This window comes from Gekko japonicus, unplaced genomic scaffold (genome assembly GCF_001447785.1).
Source record: "Gekko japonicus isolate JY-2015 unplaced genomic scaffold, Gekko_japonicus_V1.1 scaffold2237, whole genome shotgun sequence".
NCBI lineage: Eukaryota > Metazoa > Chordata > Lepidosauria > Squamata > Gekkonidae > Gekko > Gekko japonicus.
In genome coordinates, this window is record NW_015174906.1 from 135,421 (window position 1) to 136,542 (window position 1,122).

The 1,122-nt window shown below is 70.6% G+C and overlaps 1 protein-coding gene across 1 annotated transcript in view; it reads right to left on the reverse strand.

Annotated features, from left to right (window-relative positions):
* Window positions 1-1,122, reverse strand: part of HPX (hemopexin) — an 18,857-nt gene that overhangs the window by 7,626 nt on the left and 10,109 nt on the right. Inside the window, exons 3-4 of the mRNA XM_015425007.1 lie at window positions 653-733; window positions 170-312 (exon numbers count right to left, since the gene is read on the reverse strand). Of these exons, the coding sequence (XP_015280493.1) occupies window positions 170-312; window positions 653-733 (224 nt within the window). The remainder of the gene's footprint in view (window positions 1-169; window positions 313-652; window positions 734-1,122) is intronic.

Genomic DNA, 1,122 nt, shown 5'->3' on the forward strand with positions numbered 1-1,122 from the left:
GGAAGCCAGGCCCACGCCCGGCTCCGGACATGGCTGCTGCTGCTGACAGCTACAGGCCGACTGGGGAGGGAGGGTCTCCTACCCACCCCAAGGCAGAGGAGGGGAGAAGCCCACCCTCCCCACACGGCTGAGGAGAAGAGGAGGGCCACACAGAGGCCCACGGACGGACCTGGAAGAGGTAGACGTTGTCATGACTCTCCGGGTGTTCCAGGTGGTGGATCCGCAGGGCAGCGTCGACCGGGCCCTGGACGTGAGGCCAGGAAGCGCTGATGGGCTGGGCGGGGCTGTGGAACCCTTTCCAGACACGGTCCCCTTGGGAAAGAGCGGGGGGGGGGAGCATGAGGAGGAGGAGGTGCCCAGTGCCCGGGGAGACCTGCCCCCCCTGAGCCACCGCCGCCCCCTCCTCCTCTGCCCCGGTGACAAGGGAGGCGTCCGGTGGCGTTCCAGGGGCCTTCCTGGTGGGGGGAAGAGCCTCGTGGGCCCTGGGCCCAAACGCCACCCCCCAGCAGCCTTGGCCGAGGCTTCCCGCACTGCTCAGCCACCGAAGGAAGGACAGATGGGAGGGACGGCGGCACTGGGGGCGCGGGGGTGGTGGGGGGATCAGAGTGGGAGCGGCCCCTCCCTCCCTGCCGTCCTCCCTCCCTGCCATTACCTCTGAAGAACAGCATGGTCCCCGTCTCGTCCAGGGTGGCGGCATCAAATCCTCCCTCGTCTGCGCAGCGCCGCACAAGGTCTGGGAGCAGGGCGAGAAGGAGTCGGGGTCACACCCGGGTCCGGGGGGGGGAGGCGGCGGGGAGCGCTGGGCTTCGGCACCCGGGCAAAGAAGGGCCATGGCGCACCCACCCACGGTGCCTCCAGGGGGAGGGCCCGCTTTCTGCTTTCTCGGTGGCGCCAGGTGAACGTCGGAGGGGCCCGGGCAGAGGAGCATCACTGGCGCCTGCCAAGCCGCCCGCCTTCCCGCCGTCGGACAAGCGGTTCCAAGCGTGATCGGGGGGGGGGGGGCGCCCTCTTCCCATCTGCTTTCTCGGTGGCGCCAGGTGAACGTCGGAGGGGCCCGGGCAGAGGAGCATCACTGGCGCCTGCCAAGCCGCCCGCCTTCCCGCCGTCGGACAAGCGGTTCCA